At 51.8% G+C, this 21,241-nt stretch overlaps 6 protein-coding genes across 6 annotated transcripts; 4 read left to right on the forward strand and 2 right to left on the reverse strand.

Annotated features, from left to right (window-relative positions):
- Positions 1-1,446: 1,446 nt before the first annotated feature.
- AYO20_08437 (hypothetical protein) lies at positions 1,447-2,859 on the forward strand (the record flags this gene model as incomplete). Its single annotated transcript, XM_022646714.1, has 5 exons — positions 1,447-1,611; positions 1,667-1,771; positions 1,825-2,082; positions 2,139-2,281; positions 2,334-2,859. The coding sequence occupies 5 exons, from the start codon at positions 1,447-1,449 to the stop codon at positions 2,857-2,859; spliced, it is 1,197 nt and encodes a 398-aa protein (XP_022497262.1).
- A 1,858-nt stretch (positions 2,860-4,717) lies between these two features.
- AYO20_08438 (hypothetical protein) lies at positions 4,718-5,814 on the forward strand (the record flags this gene model as incomplete). Its single annotated transcript, XM_022646715.1, has 3 exons — positions 4,718-5,087; positions 5,175-5,275; positions 5,329-5,814. 3 exons carry the CDS (start codon positions 4,718-4,720, stop codon positions 5,812-5,814), a joined length of 957 nt encoding a protein of 318 aa, XP_022497263.1.
- A 3,027-nt stretch (positions 5,815-8,841) lies between these two features.
- Positions 8,842-10,504, forward strand: AYO20_08439 (hypothetical protein; the record flags this gene model as incomplete). Its single annotated transcript, XM_022646716.1, has 2 exons — positions 8,842-9,006; positions 9,059-10,504. 2 exons carry the CDS (start codon positions 8,842-8,844, stop codon positions 10,502-10,504), a joined length of 1,611 nt encoding a protein of 536 aa, XP_022497264.1.
- A 3,110-nt stretch (positions 10,505-13,614) lies between these two features.
- AYO20_08440 (hypothetical protein) lies at positions 13,615-15,719 on the reverse strand (the record flags this gene model as incomplete). The annotated part of the gene is made up of 6 exons (XM_022646717.1): positions 13,615-14,166; positions 14,214-14,349; positions 14,409-14,449; positions 14,509-14,581; positions 14,634-14,675; positions 15,571-15,719. The coding sequence occupies 6 exons, from the start codon at positions 15,717-15,719 to the stop codon at positions 13,615-13,617; spliced, it is 993 nt and encodes a 330-aa protein (XP_022497265.1).
- A 333-nt stretch (positions 15,720-16,052) lies between these two features.
- AYO20_08441 (hypothetical protein) lies at positions 16,053-16,849 on the forward strand (the record flags this gene model as incomplete). The annotated part of the gene is made up of 2 exons (XM_022646718.1): positions 16,053-16,571; positions 16,664-16,849. The coding sequence occupies 2 exons, from the start codon at positions 16,053-16,055 to the stop codon at positions 16,847-16,849; spliced, it is 705 nt and encodes a 234-aa protein (XP_022497266.1).
- A 1,107-nt stretch (positions 16,850-17,956) lies between these two features.
- On the reverse strand, positions 17,957-20,820 carry AYO20_08442 (hypothetical protein; the record flags this gene model as incomplete). Its single annotated transcript, XM_022646719.1, has 2 exons — positions 17,957-18,639; positions 19,701-20,820. 2 exons carry the CDS (start codon positions 20,818-20,820, stop codon positions 17,957-17,959), a joined length of 1,803 nt encoding a protein of 600 aa, XP_022497267.1.
- Positions 20,821-21,241: the final 421 nt, after the last annotated feature.

Here is a 21,241-nt window from a genome sequence, read left to right on the forward strand (position 1 = left end):
CGCTGTCAGGACGTGATAAACGCGAATGGCATGCACACCAAGTGGTAGAAGCTAAGCCAATTAAAGCCTAGTTAGGTATATACACTTGGTGGCGAACTAACGAAAATTACCCTGGAGGAGGGTACGACTCAACCAGCAAACCCCTCCTGCCCATCAGCCCTAATTCACCTTGATACCGATCAGTGAACGAAGACGACAGGCCAATTTCACATGCAGATGTGGCATAAATGGCACCAGTTGTCATCTGGGGTGGTTGCGTTGAGGTGATCTGGGTCGCTCAAGTCCAGCCATACCCAGACAGGTTGCTCATTGTCAAACTCTCCCCTTGAACTTTGACGGATCGGAATAATCGAGGACGAATAAGAGAGGCCTGGGTATACAGAGTTTTTTCAAACACATACTCGCAGACTTCGGATCAAGGGTGGCTCCGACACGAACTGAGTCTGTGCGCTACATACATTACCTGCATGTTGGCGCAGTTAGTGACTGATCTGCAGTAGGACACCCGGGGAAGCATCTCGCCACCCCTCTTCCTCCCGGGCCCTACGGGTCCAAGTACATACCCTTGCCTCTGTCTGGATAGTGAGCAGCCCCTTTTAGCGATGGGCTAGCTGCTTCGGCAAAGGTGCTGTGGGTAATATCTTGGTTCTGATGCGTGTGGATCTTCTATTCGACGACCACGGCACTTCACCAGCTGTCACCGCGACAACAATTTGCTACCAAGCAGAAGCAAAAGTCTCAGTGTCGAGCACATGCCTCTTTTCATCGACCTGACCCTCCCTTGCGCCTCAGAAGCACAATGCCACACCTTTTCGCCTTCCAAACCTTCCTTGCGAGTGCACCATCCAGCTGCAGCCTCCTGGGCAATGATCATCACCTCGAGCAACCTCAGTCTCGCGGCCATATGCGCCACTTGTGTCCTTGTCACTTTTCTGGCAGGCCGTTGCTTACCGCGCTTGTCCCGGTGATGCCTCCAACCTCAAACATACCTGTTCTCATATCCTTGCACTTATCAGAGTTTCGAGAACACGGGTTGTTCTGTCCATTTCAGGTCCCTTCCGAAACAGTTTGTGGGAGGCGTGTGGACAAACCTGGTGAAGGTGACCTTCCGGCGTAGTCACCAGGGGTGGTTGTGGATCGAATTGGGGACATGGGACATTCAGTCCCGTCTCGAAGCATTGATTCTCTGAAGCTTATACAGTTGCAAATACCACCGCGAGCCCCAGTTGATATTCTATGACACATCAACCCTACGTCTCCTCCAACGTACTTTTGTACTATCCTTCAAGCACTTGCGCTATGGTGGAGGAAGACACTTAGTCCAGCCTTGTTGCACTTTGTCGAATATTGGCCGTGTTTCTATTACTCAGAACCAATATTCCCATCACGATCTAATCCTGCTCTTGATTGTTCTTGTCGGCGTTCCCCCGACTACCAAGACGAAGCATGGGGAGCCATCGCTTTTCACCGATTACGCCTGACAACCACGCTGCGTCGGTATGGATTGCGACGCTGCTATGTCTCATCTACTCGATCCTCACATTGGCGTTGAGGGGTCATTTGAGGTGGAAGATGTACAGGTTGGACGACTATCTGGCCCTGGCTGCAACCGTGAGGGGATATCTTGAACGACGGGTTATGGGCGGGATGCTGACTGGAGGTATAGGTCATCCAGGTCGGAGAGGTGGCTGCGGTGATCGTTGGACTGGATAATGGACTGGGAAAGACTCAGGAGCTTCTGGATCAGGACGAACTTTCAGATGCCAGCCGAGTATGAGCTCATCTCTTGTGACATACCAAGTTCTCCGTTACTGACCCTCGCAGGCAACTTTCACTAGTCAAATCCTGTTCATCATTTCCGCAACCATAGCAAAAGCCTCTACGATTTGTCTGATGATGAGGCTGTTCAACTTGGTCGGTCCACGAACAGCCAAAGATTTCCGGTCAAAAGTCCTATACTGGATCAGCGTTTCTGTCTTGGTCACAATGGCTCTCTGGGGACTCTTGTCAATTGTGGCCGTGGCGGTCAACTGCTCTCTTCCGGGCTTCATTCAAGGAGATAGCGAGGGATGCGGTGGTCAGGTGAGCAAAATGATATTCAAGTGCTGTGCTGAACACGCACTAATGAGATTTTCCAGTTCCTGCGCTGGCAATTGATCACTGCATTTGACGTGATAACCGAGTGCATTTTGGTCTTGATCACCGTCTTCGTTGTTTGGCCTGTCCATCTGGCCCTGGCAATGAAATTCCAGGTTGTGCTGGCCTTTGCGTTCCGCCTCCCGTGAGTCAACTTCACTCAATCTGTGTTGCATTTTGTACTAACGACAGCATAGTGTGGCCGCGCTTTCTATCCTCCACCTCCATTATGTCGCCAAATACACCGGCTCCGACAATCCCGGTATTGCCATTGTGCCTGTCATCGTGATCCAACAGGTGCAGTTGTGTTGGTCGCTCATTGCAGCCACGGTCCCCAACCTCAAGTCATTCGTTCGAAGCTTCAGCAGCGGATTCGGCATCCAACTGGATCCTTCTCTAACGCAGGCATACGGCTCGGGCAGGGGTTCTGGGCAGAGATCTGGAGCTGGATCTGGATCTGGGTCCGGACGGCTGGGGCGAATCATGAATGTTTTCGAGCTGGACTCTATGCCAGGCAAAGGCACGGCAAAGTCAAGATCGGCGGGCAAGTCGTACCACGACGCCGAACAATACCCAATTGTCCCACAGCAAGAAGCTAGCGACAACAAGGTTACCGTGATCAGGGAGGATGTTTCGATCGACAGTGGCGGTAGCCGTGACCACATTATTCGCAAGGACTCCCAATGGGACATTCATTACGAGACAAAACAAGGGCCGGCGTGAGGCTCGGTACAGGTCAGCTCTATACGGGGTACGGTCACACACTGGAAAAGGTCTATCAGGCGGAAATCAGGCAGGTCCTGGGGGGCGCAGGAGGATGTGGTATACAGGCTTTAAAAAAAATGGGACGGTCTCAGCGAGGTTCTATGGGTTCTAAGGGACGAAAATGAATGGGCTATAATGAGATCACACGCGTGGTCTCTATCTACATTGGATTACGACGCTGTAGGGCAGAGAGGGTTGTGTGTGTATGAGTGTTGTGGTATTGCTTTCTTGCCAACACCTCGCGCCATTCACTCTTGCGACGGTATCGAGCGTATGATACACACATGATGTGCCAAATACCTCTGAGGCTGCCACCAGTTAGTGACCTTGGTCTTCCCTGATCAAGTTGATCTCGTTCGTGCCATGCATGCATGCATGCATCACCATCCTCTTCCCTATTGCATTGTCCGGTAGTTCCAAAAACGATATGGCACAATGTCAAATAAGGCCAGCCGCCGACCTTTACCGAACCGGCGCAGGCGCCCACAGCACTACTAGTTAGTTAGTTGGGTGGGCAGGCAGGCAGTCCGTTTTTCTGACGGGGGCGTGGGACGGTTACATGCGTTTCCCGCGGCAAGGCGTTACCCGTACTTGGAACTCCGAGAAGGTTTTAGGGATCGGAGAGAGAGAAAAAGAGAGAGGGAAAAGGTTGATTTGCCCCGCCTTGTTTGTGCCTGGTGTGCGGGTGTGGAATTCCCTCCTCTGTACTCCGTACCGAGTATGTATGTACCTCGTACTTGTCTGGCTCTCCGCAGAGACTATCCCTCCTCATTCAAGTGGTGACACCAATAGCACATCGTTCGTATCTCTTCGCAGCCACGCATTACGGAGCATGGAAGCCCTTCGCCCTCACCACCCTCTCATCAAACAATTGCCTAGCTCTCCTTTGGAAAGTCCTTCTCCGGTCCCGTCCTGGCCGTGGATCAGCATCTCCACTCAGCCGCAGCAGTTCCACCCCGTACCTCGCAGGCAGAAGGCTTCGCCAAAATGACCCTGAGTAACCCTGGCCAATCAAGCAGATAAGAGGTGTCTTGACTGGGCATGCAGGGTTGTCCATCGCACCACCACAGCAAGGCACGTACTCATACCTTTTCACCTCCTGTAACCCGGACCCTACGAACCATAACCACAAGAACCCTGAGAATACACAACGACGACAAAATCTTGTCCAACGGGCAACATCTCCAACGTACGATTATCATTATAGCCTTTCCCTCACCTAACACATAAGGCTTGATTCAGGGGCGTGGCACACTTGTCCGGGGTCCTCCTTAGCCTGATTGAGGAGTTGTCGTCGTCGTTGAGGTCAGACAACGAACAGACCAATTTCACTATTCCAGCATCCATTATCTCATCCGCACGCACCACAGGAGCCGTTGAAAGCTGTACGGAGTCTCTTCCCGTTGAATAACGCAGCGAAGTGCTGTAGCGGTCGCACCACATAGCTTCTTGGACAAGTCCATCTGCTTTGTCTGCATACCAGCCATAATCGCTCTTACTATTGCACATTCGCTCGCAATCGTCTCAAAAAAGTCGCGGGCATCATCGAAGGATTCGCATGCGGTCCTATCAAAAACCAACATCTATCTGAATTCCCGGTTACATATCTTGCCCGCTTGTGGTTCAACATATCCACCGTCAGCAACCCCCAGGGGGATCAGAACATTCCAATCGAACAACATTCAAGCCGCGAAGAACCTCCAGTGGCTTAACCTGTGCACGTGAGGTGTGGAGAGCTTGAGGCAGCAGCCACATGGGCAGTTGGCCCAAGCACAGTCGCGACAGCAGTAGTACAACCCACAGGGGAGTGCTCACCATGGCTCCCACGACACGGTCCTGGTCTCCATCGTCACTCCTTGCACAGGGTGCCTTCGACTGTCGAAGGGCACGCTTCTCCGACCTCTCTGCAGCGGCACGTGTTTGCTCTCTTGCTTTTGACGACGATGTACTCTTTGGCCGCCTGATCCATCCGCATAGGAAGTCATATCCTGGCGATGTCGACAAATATTGGTATCGCCGGTTCATCGTCGACTGGTGGGACCCCAGCCATATATTCCTCGTGACAACAGTACGTTCTAAAAACGGGCTGGCAGAAATTGTGACTGGGGTGGCACACTGGAGCCGCATGGCTCCCAGTTGGAAGGAGAATTATAAGGCTGGCTGGGGGTATGCCTGGTGGGATCCGAGTAAGTGCTTCTCCACGATGTTGTTTGCAGTATATTGGTTCAATTGCATAAATTCAAAGGCGGCCCTTTAGCCTACCATGTGTCAAGGTCTGCAGATATTCGAGACCCCAGTCTTGCTGGCGATGCTGGCGCAAGGAAAGGGCTCTGGAATTGAAACATGTCTACACTCCTCGTACCCCCACTTTGAGGTATGGTGCTAAATGGCTGCATTATAGGACGCTTGCTTCGACCCATGACACAGTTGATTGTGGGACTTCTTGGATGGCTTTCACCCAATCGTGCGGCGTCGGCAAAAGACGAGAACATCATCGAACGATCCTACAATTACCTCGACCATATCTGGACAGGCCAACGCTCCGAGTCGTGGTACCTGGAATGCTTAGCCGTCCACCCTGGATATCAGAACCAGGGCCAGGGCCGCGCCCTTGTCATGATGGGTCTATGGCAAGCACAACGGGAGGGTGTCGCGTGCAGCGTCATCGCCGCCGATGGGAAGGAGAGGTTCTACCAAGCCTGTGGCTTTGACGTTGGACCTGTCGGCAGGTCTGGTGAAGGGGAAGGCAACCCCCTGAAAGAAGTCCCTGGTGGCCTGGTGTTCTTCAAGGACAAGGAAGGCGTGGTACTTCCGCATCGGGAGCCTGGGTCATGGACGTATGGACACGGCGTCTTCGACTGGGATGAGTGGAAGAAGAGAGTCGAAACCAAGCAGAAGAGTGCTGATGATTAATTAGAGCTGCAGGTAACTCCTTTCGCAACGTTGGCTCATGATCAAATTGCTGCAGCGGATATCCTTCATCAGAGCCCGTGCACGATCAAGTTGCCATGAACACGCACCTTCTCCCCCTCTGTTGTTCCCATCCATCAACGGCGGGCTACTCCTGCCCTCAGAGCCAGCCCCTTTTAACCTGCTCAATTGCCAGCTTCATCCGACGAGCTCCTCCCTGGTAGTTCTTGCAGAGATGGACGATGGACAGCTGAATGGCGCTCGCTCCTGCCCTGGGATGTTCTTCGAGCTGAACAAAACCGTTCTCGCAGCCGGTCGTGTCTTCTACCCCCTTTTTCTCTCTCCGTATCTATTTGAAACATATTTAATAAATATGGCCGATAGAGTATTTTTTAAATTTTCTGCTTTCCAGATCTTTTTGGATATAAATATCCATATTGACCATTTAGGTCCATTCTTATTTAAAAGCGCGCTCTTCCTGGGGGCTACAGCCCTCATCCTCTACGGCTCGTGCGTGACCAATGTCTTCCATCTTGTTTGGCTGACTGGCATACTGACGGTGTCTTAGAGTAGTCGATCCTATCAGAGAGGAGCTGCAGCGCCAGCGTGCACAAGAGATTGCTCTGCGTGGATCGGATACTCGCCCGCAGAGCACTCGTGAGACACCGGCTGCGTCAGACTCTTCTCTGCCCGAAGAGTCGTAGGGAGGCCCCCAGGAAGCCTTGCGCGAGGGTGGCTGGGGTGAGTTGTTGAGTTGCAGACTTCTTCATGTTCACAACGCTGATGGGTGTGCAGCGGGCATAATTCAGGCGGCACCTCATGTCACTCTGCGGCCCGGATTTGGGGCGAAATCCCATCGAGTCCTCATCAAAACGACTGCATCCTCATCGAGAAGTGATATATCGGGCCCAAGGAGATGGCAATGTGTGGTCAAAGAGGGTCACTATAGTCCCAAAGGATGCTGCAACAGCTTCTCCATCGGAGGCGGACATGACATGAACTTGAGGGGCTCGCCAATATGGTGACCAGAGGGCACACAGTGACCACCAGACCGCAATTGTACGGAAGTCGCCCAACAAAGAAGTCGACTCGAACAAGACTCCCAGGTCCTCAGGAAAATTTCTGGCGATGACGATGACGGCCTCCAGGCGATAGGTTCGTCCAAGAACCATAGAACAACTGGTATTTGACTCGGCTCCTTGTTTGGTTCAAACTTTGTGCCACTGGCGGTCCACCGCACTCAGCAAGGTATATAAAGCATCTCATCTCTCTCCGGGTCTTACTGATCCTGTCAGAGCATCACACTCGACATAGTTCACGATCTGCCGCCGGGAAAGAAAAGCCCTCGATCACTTGGCGGACAACCTCATCAACCAAGTCATTCAGTCGGACCAGTCATGCCTATATCCCACGACGATAAGATATGCATGACCCTCCTGGGGTCGATATCGGTGGTGGGGTTCATAGGGATCGTAGTGTCGAAGTACTTCGATCTACAGAAAGCCAAGTTGCAGCAAGGCATCTCTGTCACGGTGGAGAGTTTGGGAGACAGAGAGCTTTGGGCTTTAGGAAACAGGATCGACCAAGAAAAGTGGTGGAGAATACAATACGGGATGAAGGATGCCCAACAGCCCCAGCAATCGCAGAAGTCGTCAACAACGACCAAGAAAACGGGGCGAATATCAATAAAGACTGAGAACCCCTATCGACATGTGGTGGTTGAATAAATAGAGGATCTGCACGATACGATGGTAAGTCGAAGTTCCAGGTCGTCGGACGCCTGTGTCACTGGAGGTAGACATTCGCTAATATCCACATGCAGACCTTTCCCACTGCTCATGACGTCTCCTCCCCGATGCTACGACAGCATAGCACCAGTGGCACAGGCCGGCGCCCGAAAAGAACCAAGCACATCTTGATGGATGTAGGGTCGGAGGGCGTGGATGTTGAATGCGTCGGTGATGTGTTGGGTCAGTTGTCTGGTGAATAGGAGGACGGCTACCGAGTACAATGGGACGTGACGTTTGAGGCAGGAGGGGACATCGTTGGCATAGGGCATTTGAGCAGAGGGGAAGATAGACAAGAACCTCCTTCAAGAGCTTCGGATACGAAAGTCATCGTTCATTCCACACCGCGCATACGTGTTGTCATGGAGGCAAGCGGAGTCTCCGTATTCAGCCTCGCCATGGCGGTTTTTCATTCTTGATCGTCTTGGCCAGCGCGTGCTTTGGGTGATCTCGACTCCTCATATGTGTCCAACGCCATGCCCTAGGCACATCTGGTGCATCCAGAAGCAAAATTTTGCTGGACAACTTTGGTCGTGGGGGTCATCATGGGGGTCGACCGAAGTGGGATAGCGCCACCCCCACGACGGATGAAGGGGAAGGTGTCCTGTCAGCCTGTCAACCTGCATCTGCCAAGAGCAACTGCCACTTCCACTTTCAGCCTCGCCACCTTTTGGTACGAGGTACAACGAGAAATGAACAAACGGCCACCATCATCCGATCATGCCCGTCCCCCGCTCAAAGTGCCTTTCGCCGTTGCCGACCGACTCCTTCGCTTGTATTCTGGAAGCGACAGAGTGTCGATCTTCTCTGTCTGTCCAATCCTGGGGCTTTTCAATTGCCGATCAGAGTTGCGGGGTTGTGCATCAGCCGTCATACAACCCTGCACCGGCTTCAGTCCCTCCAATGGCCATCCTCCCTCCAGACTCTACCCCAGCCCGCATATCTGACTACTGTACTCCGCGCATTTCTCGGGCTTTGCCAGATGGTCAAGGTGTAGGGTGAATGATGCATGCCCAGACCCCACACCTGTGATACTAGCTGGTTCCAGATCCCAAACCTCCAAAATTTCTCGACCTCATTTTCGACTCCCCATCTAGGCGAGGGTGACAGATTGGCACATTAGATACATAAATATCTTCTTGTTGCGTCCCTTGTTGGTCCTTTCCCCAGTCACTTCAACAAGATCCTGGGGACGTGGGAAACATCAACGGCATTCTGCAATATACCAAGCGCCACCTTTACGATGACCACCTTTGACGACAAAACCCTCCACGAGGCTCACGCCGAAGATGTCGAGTCCGGTCGCCTGTCCAAAGACATCATCACTGAGCGTAGAGCATCTCTGAAGCACGCCGACCGAGCCCTTGCCATCGTGGGAGACCAGCGAGTGGAGCTGACCGAAGAAGACGTGAGTTTCGGAATCATTACGGGGCAACATTAAGTCTGACAAGGTGTACTAGAACAAACGCATCCGACGCAAGACGGACAAAGTCATCCTGTCCATTCTCGTCTGGGTCTACTTCCTCCAGATTCTCGACAAGTCGGTGCTCGGTTATGGCGCTCTGTTCGGCCTCACAGAGGACACACACCTCACCGGCGACCAGTATTCCTTTCTAGGATCTATCGCCCCTATCGCACAACTTGCCTGGCAGCCATTCTCATCCTTCCTCATCGTCCGAGTCCCTCATCGCATCCTCATGCCGGCCCTTTGCCTTGGATGGGGTATTGCTCAAGCTGCGATGGCAGCTTGTCACAATTACAGCTCGCTCCTGGCTGCGCGTTTCTTCCTTGGACTGTTTGAAGCCGGCTGTCTACCACTTTTCAGCGTCATCACTAGCCAATGGTACCGTCGAGCAGAACAACCCCTCCGCGTTGCAGCCTGGTATGGTACCAATGGAGTTGCGACAATTGCCGCTTCAGGCATCTCCTATGGACTGGCTCACATCCCCTCATCCGCTCTGGCGTCGTGGCAGATTATTTTCCTGTTCGTCGGCCTGGTCACCATTGTCACGGCACCCGTCGTGTGGTATTTCCTCGACAACGATATTCCTTCGGCACGCTTTCTGACGGAGCACGAAAAGGCACAAGCCATTGAACGTCTTCGTGCCAATCAGACCGGCACAGGCAACCGCGAGTTCAAATGGGAGCACATACTCGAACTGGCAATGGAGCCTAAGACGTATCTCTGGATTGGCCTTGCTCTCCTGCTCAATGTGGGCGCCTCAGTCACCAATACTTTTGGCCCCCTCATTCTCGAAGGTGTCGGCTTCGACAAGTACAAGACCTCACTTCTCAATATGCCTTTCGGCGCGATGCAGGTCATCGTCATCCTCCTCGCTTCGTTTGCAGCCCAAAAGGCCAAGCTCAAGTCTTTTGTCCTCGCTGGCCTCATGCTGCCCGTCATTGCTGGTTTGGCTGTTCTCTATGTTCTCCCGCGGACTTCGGGTGCCACCGCTGGACTCTTGGTGGCTTATTACCTGCTGGCCTTCCTCTTTGGAGGGAACCCGCTCATTGTCTCGTGGATCGTGGGCAACACTGGCGGCAGCACCAAGAAATCCGTTATCATGTCCCTCTACAATGCTGGCTCGAGCGCCGGCAACATCATTGGCCCGCTCCTGTTCAACAAGAAGGACGCGCCAGCCTACCACCCGGGTCTGCGCAAGGTGCTGGCCATCTTTGTTACGATGGTTGCCGTCATCTTCATCCAGTTTGCGAACCTTGTTTTCTTGAACAAGATGCAGTCCAGGAAACGGGTGCAGAACGGCAAGGCGGCCAAGATCAAGGATCATTCCATGGAAGACAAGTACGTTGCCATGGACGAGACTGAAGCTGGGCAGAGACTGGGTGACAATGCCTTTTTGGATCTTACTGACCGAAAGAATGATGAATTCACGTATATTTATTGATTGATTGGAGAAGGGGATTATGAGCGGCATCTAGAGCGACATTTGATTTGTGTCATTACCGAGATTGCACTTTTATACTACCAAGTACTTTAGAACAAATGAATGTGTTCATTTGCGAGATCTTTACAAGCATTCGATGAATGTATTTATGTATGTTTATTGTTCCCAATCCTCATGACCTGGGCGGCTTGTGACGAGGTGAGATCTACGCATGTACACCCAGGCACTAGTGAGTGCTCACTACTGCACAGGAACGCTGGCAGACCTCCAAGGCTGTTGAAAGAGGTAGATACTATACTAGAAGACTTCATTACCCTGAACGCTGAGCGATGCCAAATGACCTATCTACTACAAGTAGCAGTAGAGGCCTCATGGCGTCGAAACTGTGAGATGGACACTACGACAACGAGGCTGCCGTCGCTATATTGCAGTACGAAAGCTACCCCTGGACCCCAGGCACAAATACATATCAATTGGACAAAAGATCAATGGTCTCTGGAGCGGCAGGATCACACAACAAGATCTGGGTTACTAGGAAGGTAGACGAGAAGTTCCATCCTGACTGCGTTAGCCCGCGGTTATCAGGATGGATGTTCTGGGCCTGTTTCCATGGCAGAACTAAGGGCCTTCTGGGAGAAGGACTGGGGTACTATCAACCAGGAGACCTACTGCGAGCGAATCGTGCCCATTAATCGATAGATATATATGACTACAGGCTAGTCGAACAGATCACCCAATATCTCTTCTCTTTACGCACACAGTAAAAGAGACAATTAAGGACCTCGAATCTCGCAATATTCGATTGATCTAGTTCGCCAGATCTCCCTAGGTGTTTTAATCGATGCTACTTTGATACCGCTTTCATACGACTTTGATGCTGCCCCGATACTGCTCTGATGTAGTTTTGATACTGCGTCTGCAGAACTATCTATACTCTCCGTGAAGTAGTAGCTGGATATCTATATAGATAAGACAGACATTTTAAGCACAATCGCTTGTTTTTGTACCCTGTCCGAAAGGATCCAAGATACAAAAAGTACGGGGATATCCTAACTAGCTTGGCCCGAAAAGATCTCGTTTCGCTTCCAAAGGAAGGGCAAGCAAGGGTTGCTACATTATCCTCTGTTGAATGTGATGAGAAGCACACAAAGAGAGAGAAACGGAGGAATCGTGATCGAAGTTTCAGTCAGTCTAGTACACATGCACTCAATTTTAGGGAGGAGAGGGCACCTAGGTAAGTAGGTGGTAGGTGGCAGGTAATGTGATTAAATCAATCAATTAACGAGAAGAGGGCACGATTCAGTCGCTGTGAAACGCGTCACGAATTCGGCTGGATCGGGCTTAGCTGCTTTTCTACCTCCTACTCATCTCCAATTGGGAGGTCATGTTTCCGTTATGGGATGGAAGAAGGTTCTGTTGCCATCCTGGGAAATAATGTCAATTGCTTTCAAACGAGTACTACCTCTTCCCGCACAGATAATTACTACCTGTCTTCTACATCTCGTACTAGATCGCCAGTCTCAGTCCTACTGCTCCTACTTGGTAAAGGATGACTTCTTCAAGTGATCACCCAAGCAAATATAACTGTTAACTCGTCAATAGTAGTAATTGGAAGGGGCATTTTAGATATTCAACCTACACTGAATCAGGCCGACCTTATCGGTGATCATGTAAAGCCACGCAGCCTGAAGTTGGCTCGTCGGTACCATCCAGCCAGCCACGGACTCAGTCGTGCACTCAAGTTGAACATGCGGCCTGAGCCGGCGGGTGGTTGGTATATGGAACCAGACAAAGTGATCTATGGATACCTTCGACAGAGGAGATTCCAAACACAACTTGTGATGTACTACTAAGTAGTATTTAGAAGTGCTAGTAGTCATTGACACATGGGGGTGGCATGATTCTCTCTCAAGTTGTATCAATTGTTACCAAGTAGTACTACTACTCGTAGGATGAGTAGTGATTAATGAATAAAGTGAACCATTATTATCCAACAATCAACACCATCGATCAACCCATTCTCGTCGTTGTCACTGATTCATCTAAACAACACACCCCGTCCCATTTCAATATTGAGTCAGCCCTTCCCCCCTATTTCCTCCTGTCCAGTAGTAGTTCAATAACCATTTCGTCCGGTCCAGATAGTAGTAGTACTCTCCTCCCATCCTTCAACCAACAACCCCCTCCTCGTACGACTCGAAACGGCCAAAATCAACCGATCAGGTGGGTGAATTTTGGCATCCCGCCGAAGATCGTCAGGCCGATAGCTCCCACCATGGTGGCCATGAGGATGAGTGGAAACATATTTGCTGGATAAAGTAGATTTGCTTCGGAGAGAGACCGTGAGACTTCAAACTGTGTGGTTCTGGTATATAGAAGGTAGTAGTGGTAGTATGCGGTTGGGGGTGATGGCAGTCTGACGCAACTGGATCTGCAGTGTGTATGTATATGCGTGTTTGTGTTTGTGTTGAGAAGTAGTACTAGTAGTATGCGAACAATGTGAATGCTTGTAGTTTCCAGTCTACACTTGTGCTGGGTCAACACGGTGTTATATAGTAGTGCGTAGCTTGACCGAGATAGAAGGTCCTACCTACCAGATCGATAACTAAGGAACTTTGAGGAAGAACCAAAGGACCAAAAGGTCCTGTTAAGCAGAAGATAGCACTACTGGCCTCAGCAACTCGGATACAAATCGTTGAACCTTGTTTGTGCTAGAGGTCCTCATGTCCGTATCAACACGCAGTCTCCTGAGAGGACCTTCCATCGTCGAGGCACTGTTTGCTTCATTCTGTAGAGATGGCTAGTGGTAGAGTCCATCATAATAACTAAACTGGTCATGAGAAGTTCGATATCATCCACCGAATAGTTGGAAACAGCCACAGACCAAACGCCGCCGATATGACCCCCAACCCAGGCTAGAAACGAACATTCCCCATGCTTATGATAAGGCCGTCTCGGATGCAAACAACATGAGTGAATCATCAGCAGCGCATGCGCTAAATGCATAGAACCAAATCATGCCAATAATTATGGTTTTCTCCCCCAAACACGTCGGCTGTTGCCGCTTGGTCAGTACGATCCGATCACCAGTAACCACCGCTTGAAGCGACTCACGTGTAATGCCAGATGTGCAGTCGGCGCTTCTTCAGTTCTTCCCTCACTCTGGCAACATAGACTCTGGCTTCATCAGCCGTCCAGGGTTCCGGCGCCCCCCATCTCGTCAATAACATCATGGCCCATCCATCCAGACCAGAACTCCAGTGTGTCAGGTTAATCCGGCCAGCGTCCTTGAGGAGCGGGTCCTTGGGCCATGCGCCGATGGGACATTTGTACAGGTGTTCTTGGACGTCGACAAACCCGGCTGCTTCGATCTTGGCCTTCATCGTCAACTGCGTGTCCAAGGGACGACCTGCCCGTCGCGCGCAGTCGAGGAACGTCTGTCCCCATCCGGCTAACAGCGAGTCAGGGGCGAGTGAGCCATCATCAGACATGACCCGTACGTCCAACTCGACTTGTTCGATGTATCCTCCGGACCGTAGGTTGTCGAAGCACTTTTTGTACACAGCCGTCCATTCTGTGTCTGTGAAGGCACCTAGCATAAGACGCATATGAATCAGGTCAAAATCTTGCCTCCACGTCCATTCTTCTAGGACGTCGTCCACCTACGCACGGTTTAGCTAGATTGTTTGCCACATCGCCAGAAACTCACCTGGAGAAAGCAATTGGGAGGGACCCAGTTGGATGGCGGCGGAGAGAGGTCAACACCATATACGGTTGCTGGGTTTGTTAGGCGATGGACGACAGAGACTTGTTTCATATTGACCCACCAGCAGGAAATTGGTCGGCTACATCACTTCGTCTAGTAAGAAGACGAGCATCAAATGACAGAAGAGGTTCGACTCACATGGCCCAAGTGCCAGGTCCTGTCCCTATATCGAGGACATGCTAGTGCGTTGGTGTCAGTCGATGACAAGCAGTAACAGAACTTGGTTAAGAACTCATACCAGTGGCTCCTTGACGGGTGATCGAAAGAGAGGGTTTGGTTGATTGCTGTCCAATACAAGATAGAGGACATGACTAGGGCAGCTGTCTTAGCACCACCGTTGTTTGCTCGTTGACATCCACATACCCAGCGTTGAGTGTTTCAAATTGTTGTTCATCGGAGGGGCCCCTGTTGAGATGGTGAGCCTTGTTTACTTGGATGCAGGAACGAGAATCATACCAATAGTCATCTCGCAAAGACGAGTATCTGGAGGTGTCAACAGGAAAGGGACATTCAGGGACTCAAGAGTCCATCTAGCAGGAACCATTTCCAACCTTCTACCGTTTATTATCCGACCTCGATATATCGACGAGGCAACTGAGGTCGTGTCCCTTGAAACCTTCGTCTCAGCCACAATTTCGAGAACCCGTGTACTAGTATTTCCGAAACTCACGATATATTATCGCCATCCTCAAAAGCGGAATCGGCATCGTCATCCACCTGCAAGAAAAGATACTCTGTTATTACCGTGAAGAGAAATCATTCGGTGGGGAGTAAGACGCGTACATCGACAACGTCCGAGTGGTGAGACGCAGATTCTTCGCGCGTAGCCGAGGATGGACCAGGGGTCGAGGTCCCCGCGGCGGCTCGAGCAAGGTTGTGAGGAGGCATCAATATAAGACGAGATAAGCGACGGGAGCAAAAACAGAAAAAAAGGCAAAGATGATGAATGGTGATGACATTTGTTGTTGGATTTATCGAAAAAAAAAGGTGTTTTGGCCTCACAAGCTTTGGTTCCCACCCTCGCCGCCGATACGAACTCCTCTCATGACTACCAAACCGCCAGAGCTGACTCGTTGCGCCGATCTCCCAGGCACTGGGCAGTGGGCATCGAAGGACCAAGGAAAGACAAAAAGATGAAGGCGCAGACGGGCACCACGGAGTCTGGCTCGCGGCTTGCGGCTAGGGAGACTAGGAGGACAGAGGCTCCCAGCCTGCGCTCCACCAGCCCCCGCCAACTGCGCCAACTGCGCCCCTCATGGACCTTTCTCACTGCTTTTCAGCCTTTCTTTCCATGACTTACTCGTCACTAGACCCGCCAGTCAAGACACCGTCCTGTTCCCAGCTCAACGGTTCCATCTCCAAGTTCTTGGGCGAGCCATCGATGGGCTCTGGCCGCATCCGCTTCAAAGATCCGTTCCGAAAGCTACCACGGAACCGAGCATGCTCCATGTCCAAGTCTTGTACCTGTCAGAATCGAACACGTTCGAGTCCAAGGATCCCTGCAAGAGAGACCAAGAACCCCTCTCTGTGGTGGAGGGGCAGCTACAATGCTGAGGTACGAACACTTCGGTACTTGTCCACAGCTTCGCGTCAAATTTGCGCAGCCATGACTTGCTACTAGGTAAGAAGTACTCTTCCGGTACACAGTAAACACTACTTCCTGCCACTACTACGAGTCTTTCGAGGGACCTATCTGCTCTATCCATTGAGCTCGACTCGACTGTCTGTATGCCCTTGGAGTAGCTTGTTTGATTCCTCTTTCTCTTCCTCGCACTCCCTCCCATGGCATCTCCCTCGCAGGCTCTGCCCACGAAAGTGGTCGCAGGCGTGACCGTTCCCGACACGCCGCTCATCACCAAAGCCCTCGACTATGTGCGCAAGTACTCGACCGACGACACGTACAACCACATCGTCCGCTCGTTCCTCCTCGGCTTCATCATCGCTGACAAGGTCCTACCTGACCGCGACCGCGAAGCCCATGCTGTCGCCGCCATCATGCACGACCTGGGCTTCCCTATCGGCCACCCGCCGCACTCGGACATTATTTCCAAGGACAAGCGGTTCGAGGTCGATGGGGCCAACGCGGCGCGGAAATTCTTGACGGCTGAGGCTCCGGACTGGGACAAACACCGGCTGCAGCTGGTCTGGGATGCCATTGCCCTGCACACTATCGGGTCCATCGTGTTTGAGAAAGAGCCCGAGGTCCAGGCGTGCAGTTATGGGATATGGGCAGACTTTCAGGGTCCTGACCGGGTGCCTGGTGGGTTGTTGAGCTGGGACGAATATAACCCCGTGGTCAAGGTATGTATGCCTTGACAAGAGGAAGTTCCGGGCGTAGATTTTTGTGACGTTACTGATTTTCCCCCCTTTCTCTTCTTTACCTCTGTGTGCAGGAATATCCCCGACTCGGCCTCATGAAGGGCCTGAAAGCCAACATGTGCCACCTGTGCGAACTGAAACCCGAGACCACCTACGACAACACGGTGGGCGAGTGGGGAGACCGCTACGTCGAGGGATACAGCAGGAAGGGGAAATTGACGCAGGATCTGCTCGAGACGTGCAACCTCGACGACTTGTAGTTGCCCAGCTACTCCCTCACTCACTGCCAACCGAGTACATACCTACCTATTTCTAGAGAAAGTCATTCCATTCTTCCATACTTCTATCTCTGACCGAACCCTCCTCCGCTAAACTACCTACCTACCTACCTACCTAGCTTTGCCCCAGGAGATCTTTCGGAACATGTCCTATTCTCCAGATATCGGGGTCCTCGTTGAATTTATGTATGTACACAATCCGAAGGGAAGATGCTCTACCCTACTCTACCTAGCAAACTGAGGGAGTGGCGGGCAGGCGGGCTGATTGCGCGATCAATCAGTCAATGTGAAAATTGGGTGTCATGCCATCGTATGCCATACCATACTACATGTATGTCCCATTGGTAGCACCTACATAGTGTCCTAGTTACCCGGTCATTTAGGCAGTATCTAGTTTGTTTAGATCCTGAATGAAGAAAAACCTCGTGGAGAAAGCCAAGTCCTGGTTTTATAGATACCAAGTAATGAAGACGATCTGAACGGTCAACAATTAACAATTCACGATTCACGATTCATTCCACGCCCAGACTCTCCATTCATCCATCGAGGTTCGATTTTTGTTGGAGGGGGGGCAGGAGTGGGAGTGGGAGACATGGGGTGTTTTTGACATGTGCGCGGGGAAAATCAGAGGGATTATTTCAAACTTTTTATTTCATTTTGCACGGCTCTGGACGAGCTCTATAGCAGCAGCAGCACCACGCACAACTGCACCATCGCATCTCTACTCGAGTCCGACAGGTGTGCGTCATTCCTAACCGAGACGAGAGTGAGGACGACGGGAGACGAGAGACAATGTATGATGATTGCACGCTGCCTTGGGTTCATCGTTGTTGGCGTCTATTTCTGAACCGTGGAATTTGACAACCGCAAGAATGAAATGCTGTACAAGAACCACGTCTTCATTCCAACGTCAAAGCTTTTTGGGCTTTCAACAATCTAAAAAAAGGTAAAAATGCTAGAAACGACCCTCGAGTTCTGATGTCCTCTGACAGGTCGTCCTGAAGAATAAAAGGCTAGCTAGAGTCATCGGAGCCTGACCGAGCTCACAGCTGAAGAAAAGAATGGCGCCCTACACCAAAATCTGCCCATCTAATGGACAATAGTCCCAGACCACTCAGAACAATCGACCTGCGTGGCAGAACCAACTGCAAGACCCACGCCACTGTTCCCAAAGAATGCTTCCGAAGCTCCGCTGTCACTGCAGAGGTCAAAGTTGACGTTTGCACCATATTGATTCGTCCCCGATAGACCATTCTGAGCACACAGCGGATTGCCATCGGCCGGGCACAGGTTGTTGATCATGACCACGATGCTCGTTCCTGCATTGCTGAGGCGGTTCCCCGATGAGTCCGTCTCTCCAACCAGCTTCCAGCATGTCCCACAAGCAGGACCCTGGCCTTGACCCGGTCCAGCACCATAGAGGTTTTGGGACACTGCCGCACTGAAGCCGGGGAAGGTGTAGAAGAAACAGGCGGCTGTATTCGTGTTGCAGTTCGGGGAGCCAAAGGTGTCGCCGGCACCGTAGTGAGTGAAAGATGCCTTGTAAGTAAGACCACTGCCGGGGGAGGCGGGGCTGGTGGAAGTTGCTGGGTTGCTGACACTCGTTGGGGTGCTGGATGGAGACGAGCTAGGTGAGACAGGCTCAACGACTGGTGGTGAAGATGGAGGAGGAGTGTTGCTGGCTTGCAGGCATTGGGAATAATATGGGTTCTGCTCGACACAGGTCCAGCCTGAGGTGCAAGTCGTGCCACCGGTCCAATTGATACCGCCACCTGGTGAATGTGAGTACAATGCGTCAATGGAACGACTTTGGGATACATACACTGCTCCCAGGGGCCCTGTGTGGTAGTAGAGCTGGGTGCCGGACACGCCAGTGCGATGCACGGGAGAACAGACAAAATGATGATATTTTGACGCATGTTTGCTGTTAACACCAATATGAAGGATGCTCAAGCTTCTGAAGAATGTCGGAGCAGCTGATATAGAAAAGACAGAAGGTGAAAAGGCACCTGGGCACGGAAGGAACGAACGGACCTCGATCGACGAGAGTAAAGAACGGCAGGCTGGTGTCAGCTTGGGAAGAGCATGTGCACAGGAAGGATGGAAGGCGCGAGCATTATATATGTACCGAGTACCGTTGAGAGATCCTGGCAATATCTATACATGGGGTCGGAATGTCGTGCCGAACTTCTGGCGTCGCTTCATCTCAAGCGATGGCGTCGTGGCAGCACGTTGTTCGGTTGACCTAGCCCATAACAAGAGTTACGATCAAGCTCAACCATGTCGTTGACCCAAGGTAATCTGAACAAAAGAGATTGAGGTGGTGGGAATTTGCACGGACAAGGAGCATTGCTGATTTGTCCTTAAATCTCCAGGAGGCATGAATCCCTGTCCTGAAACGTGGCGACCCATATACCGCCCAGTCCAAGGCTGAGACTCCAGACGCCGCAGACCGATTCTCAAGATAAGATCTGGCTAGAGGCCAACGCTTCCAACCGGGCCAGATCCACCAATCCCTGGTCTCCTCGGTCAAATCTATCCTGAAACTCGATCCCATCCGTGGTCTGAGCTTGCTGATAATTTGGTCGATAAGCACGATGGAGATCCTGGCCAAGATACTTCGTGCCCATACAAACGTTGTGCAGTTGGTATAACAACCGGTTTGCTCCCTTGTGTCCAACTTTCCGGGAATAACCCAACCAGAGCCAACGACCACGGTACTAGTCCAGGGACATGGTAGCGACGTCTTCACAATATCTTTTTTGCCTGGCAGAAGCGGTCCACCACAGATAAGCCGTAGTCATCCAGCTTCTCAGCAAGAATGTGAACCAACCACAGTCGCTCTGCGTTCCCCATCCAAAATTGGCCTCATCGTAGGCCCTGTCGATGTTGGCCCTCCTAACACTTTGATATGAACGGAAGACTTCGTCCAGTGCACTATCAGATCTGGATTCCAAGACTCTGGCGAATAGAATGGCATCTTCCAGCGCATATGCCGTGCTCTCGCCCTGAGGAGACATTGCATGTGCGGCATCTCCCAACAGGACTGTGCGTCTTGAGCACCAATTGCCCCGTGGTGCGAGTTGATACACGGGATAGAGGGTCCAATGATCCGTTGCTGAGATGAGAGGATCGAGGAATTGCAGGGCGCCACCACCGAATCGACTTTGGATGTCCTGCTTGATTCTCTCCTGTTCTGCACCACGAGCCAGCCACCCTTCTCTCGATGCAACGTCCGCGGTCTCGGTGATGGCTGCTACAAACTGTTTCTTCCTCGTCGGCTCGTAGTAGGTGGTCATGAGACTGCCGCGTTGTGACTGGCACAATCCCGTGTCTTTCCACGGAATTTTTGCTCCGTCCTCCAACTCTGCGAACCCAAACACTGCGGCTATCCCAGTGTACAGCTGTCTTCTCTCCGTGTCGACAAGGCTGGTTCTCACAAAGGAATGTATCCCGTCGCACCCGAGAAGTAAGTCCGCGCTCAGGGTGGAACCGTCATCCAGCTGGACAGTCACCTCATTCTCCGTTTCGACAATTTGAACTGGGTTGTGGCCATACACCAACTTGACGTTATCGAGTGCCTTGACCGTGTCTGTAAGTGACTCGACCAAGTCTGTGCGCAGGATCCTGAGACCTTTGAACGAAGGCTCCCCAACCCCACCCCCATGCTGATCCACGAAGTTGATCTCGCCGAGTCTGGCGCCGCTGTAGATTGTGAACAGTTCGATCTTGTCTATGTCAGTCCCCAAACTCTTTGCCCGGATTCGTGGCAGCACCCCCAGGTGGTGCAGGCAGCGCAGAGCATTGGGCGTCAATCCAACAGCGCCGCCGATTGTCGAAGGCTGTGGGCGAATCTCAACAACGGTAATATGTGGCGTTTCAGAGAGCCATTTAGCGAGAGCCAGTGATGAGGCTAGACCGGCAATGCCAGCCCCGACAATTACAACGTTCATGGCGGAGGGTCGAAGCTCAGTCTGTCGATGCGCGGTGAAGGTTTCGGCGAGGACGACATGCCTCTCTGAAGTTGTCGGGTTCGCTTTATACGTGGCAAGACGGTGGTTGAAGCTTCGAGTGTCTGCGAGATCTTCGCTAAAGTTCACTGTGTTTGTGGCATCCGCAGCTGGACATGTTCCCAAAACGGCAGGCGACCGTATTCTCAGCTGCTCTATTGGCTGGTGTTTGGAATGTTACTTGATTCAGTCCCTCGTACTCGGGATACTACCGTGTGGCCAATCACCCAGTTTCCCACCCTAAACATCCAACACGAATTATTCATTCGATCTTCTTCGAGGCTAGACCCCAGGCAAATACTCTTGAACGATGCTCCACACAGAATCTCAGCACGGGAATAGACCGCAGTAACCCAGTCACGGA

The sequence above is a fragment of the Fonsecaea nubica genome (genome assembly GCF_001646965.1).
Source record: "Fonsecaea nubica strain CBS 269.64 chromosome Unknown Scaff67, whole genome shotgun sequence".
NCBI classification, from domain to species: Eukaryota; Fungi; Ascomycota; class Eurotiomycetes; order Chaetothyriales; family Herpotrichiellaceae; genus Fonsecaea; species Fonsecaea nubica.